The sequence below is a fragment of the Myotis davidii genome, unplaced genomic scaffold, assembly GCF_000327345.1.
Source record: "Myotis davidii unplaced genomic scaffold, ASM32734v1 scaffold13240, whole genome shotgun sequence".
NCBI classification, from domain to species: Eukaryota; Metazoa; Chordata; class Mammalia; order Chiroptera; family Vespertilionidae; genus Myotis; species Myotis davidii.
Genome location: NW_006292396.1, coordinates 3,282 through 5,128, shown reverse-complemented (window position 1 = coordinate 5,128; position 1,847 = coordinate 3,282). Strand labels below are relative to the sequence as shown.

At 50.4% G+C, this 1,847-nt stretch overlaps 1 protein-coding gene across 1 annotated transcript in view; it reads left to right on the top strand.

The window, feature by feature from the left end:
- LOC107183427 (granulocyte-macrophage colony-stimulating factor receptor subunit alpha-like) overlaps nucleotides 1-1,841 on the top strand; it is a 6,291-nt gene extending 4,450 nt beyond the window's left edge. The window contains exons 3-4 of the mRNA XM_015565398.1: nucleotides 672-738; nucleotides 1,488-1,841. Coding sequence (XP_015420884.1) covers nucleotides 672-738; nucleotides 1,488-1,583 — 163 coding nt within the window. The 3' untranslated portion in view covers nucleotides 1,584-1,841. The remainder of the gene's footprint in view (nucleotides 1-671; nucleotides 739-1,487) is intronic.
- Nucleotides 1,842-1,847: the final 6 nt, after the last annotated feature.

Sequence of the window (1,847 nt, the reverse complement as noted above, 5' to 3'; positions counted from 1 at the left end):
GGTTAGGGGCGATCAGGCAGGGTTAGGAGCCACCAGTGCAGGCTGGGCTGAGGAACACCCCTCCCCCCATACGAATTCCGTGCCCCAGGCCTCTAGTATATATTTATTTAAAAGTTAGTAAACTCAAGTCTGGCTAACAGTGCGCCCAGATGTTATTAATTTAATAATAATTAATTCACACAAAAAAAATGAATAAAAACAAACAAAAAATAATAATAATTCACAAAACAGAGACTGGGCCACATGCACCTAAGTTTGGGGGGAAGGAGGGACATGGGTCTTAGGAGCCCCCAGCCTTTACCACCAAAGACCCTGGACTCCCCACGCCCATCCCTGCCTCCGAGGGTCAGACTGAAGGTTCTAGAAAGGCCCCCGTGGTCCCCACACTGGATTCCTCCAGTGCCTCCTAGTTTCTGTTTTGTGTAAGTTGAGTGGGTCCTTATGTGATGTTTCAATGACATTGTTCTGGCTGCCAAAATGCTGCTGATGGGGGAGGGGGAAAAGGATATAGTTGCTCATCTCTGATTGGACAGGGAAGGCCTCAGTCGCCATCTGATTGGATAGGGAAACCGCCAGACACCATCTGATTGACAGGGAAAGTCTCCTTGGACATCTAGGGGGAACTCCATCACCTGGGTTCACTCTTCACACTTTTTTTTTTGTCTCGCTAGGTTTGTTGGGGTGCCCATTCCTCGCGTCAAAGATAAAGTGAACAATGACTATCTCACCGATGATGAGGTTCGTCCGGGGAAGGGGGTGATCCGGGGTGGAAAGTGGGGGTGTCCAGGGACCCTGAGAATGTCCCGCCATCTCCTGCTTGGTTGACCCCTTGAAGGCGGCTACAGGGATGTGGCCAGAATGCTGTGTCCAGCTCGGTGGCCTTGCCTTGGGGTCAGGGGTCAGGTCTTGAAAGACTGAGGGACACACAGACAGTAGGGAGTCTGACCGGACCCCCTAGAAGAGGTGCCAGAAGGGGGTGAAATGTGACAAAAAATGGGGAGACCCCATCCCATATAGGGACCCCCTCAGGGGCCACTCTCTCTGGCGGCAGGGACCACGTCTCTCCGCTGTCCTCATAACAACCAGCTCCTGGCTCTCTCACCCCATCAATGATGTGGGCATCTCTTGGGTCATTATCCTGAGCCCACACCCTGGGCCCACCCCCCATTCCTGATCCCTGGTTTCCGGGGACCCCCCAGCATCCAGTTCGCCTCATGAGGAACCAGGCTGAACCACTTCCCCCATTTTCCTGTCCAAGCTCCAACCTGCCCCAGGACCTTTGCACGTCCCACATCCTACATGACGTCTCCCATTCGTTCACAAACCCTCCAGCAGGGCGGCCTGGGGACAAGGAGACCCATGTAGACCTGTTTCGCGTTTCTATCTACAATCCCCACCCCACCAGCAAACGGGGGGCAGGGGGAATCCTGCAGACCTGACCCCCTCATTTATTTATTTTTTATTTTTTTTATTTTTTCTCTTCCCAGATCATCTGGGAGAAATTTACCCCAGCCGCCGGGAAAGGGGACATCGAAGAGATCTTTTCCGTGGAAGAAGTTGAAGAGTCCACAGCAAAAGTGTGAACCTCAGAGGCCTCCAGCTCCCCAGGCGTTTTGGAATTTGTGCGGAAATTTTTGTTTTGTTTTCGGGTGTTTTTTTGGGTTTTTTTTTTTTATTGGTCTTGTTTTCGGAATGTTTCTTGTTTGTGCGTTGTCGGCCGAAGATATGTTTTTCTCAACGGATGTTTATTTTTTTAATTTAAAAATATTTTTTTATTGAATTTTTAGACAGAGAGGAAGGGAGTGGGAGAGAAACGTTGATGAAAGGAGGGACTTGTATGCACGTGA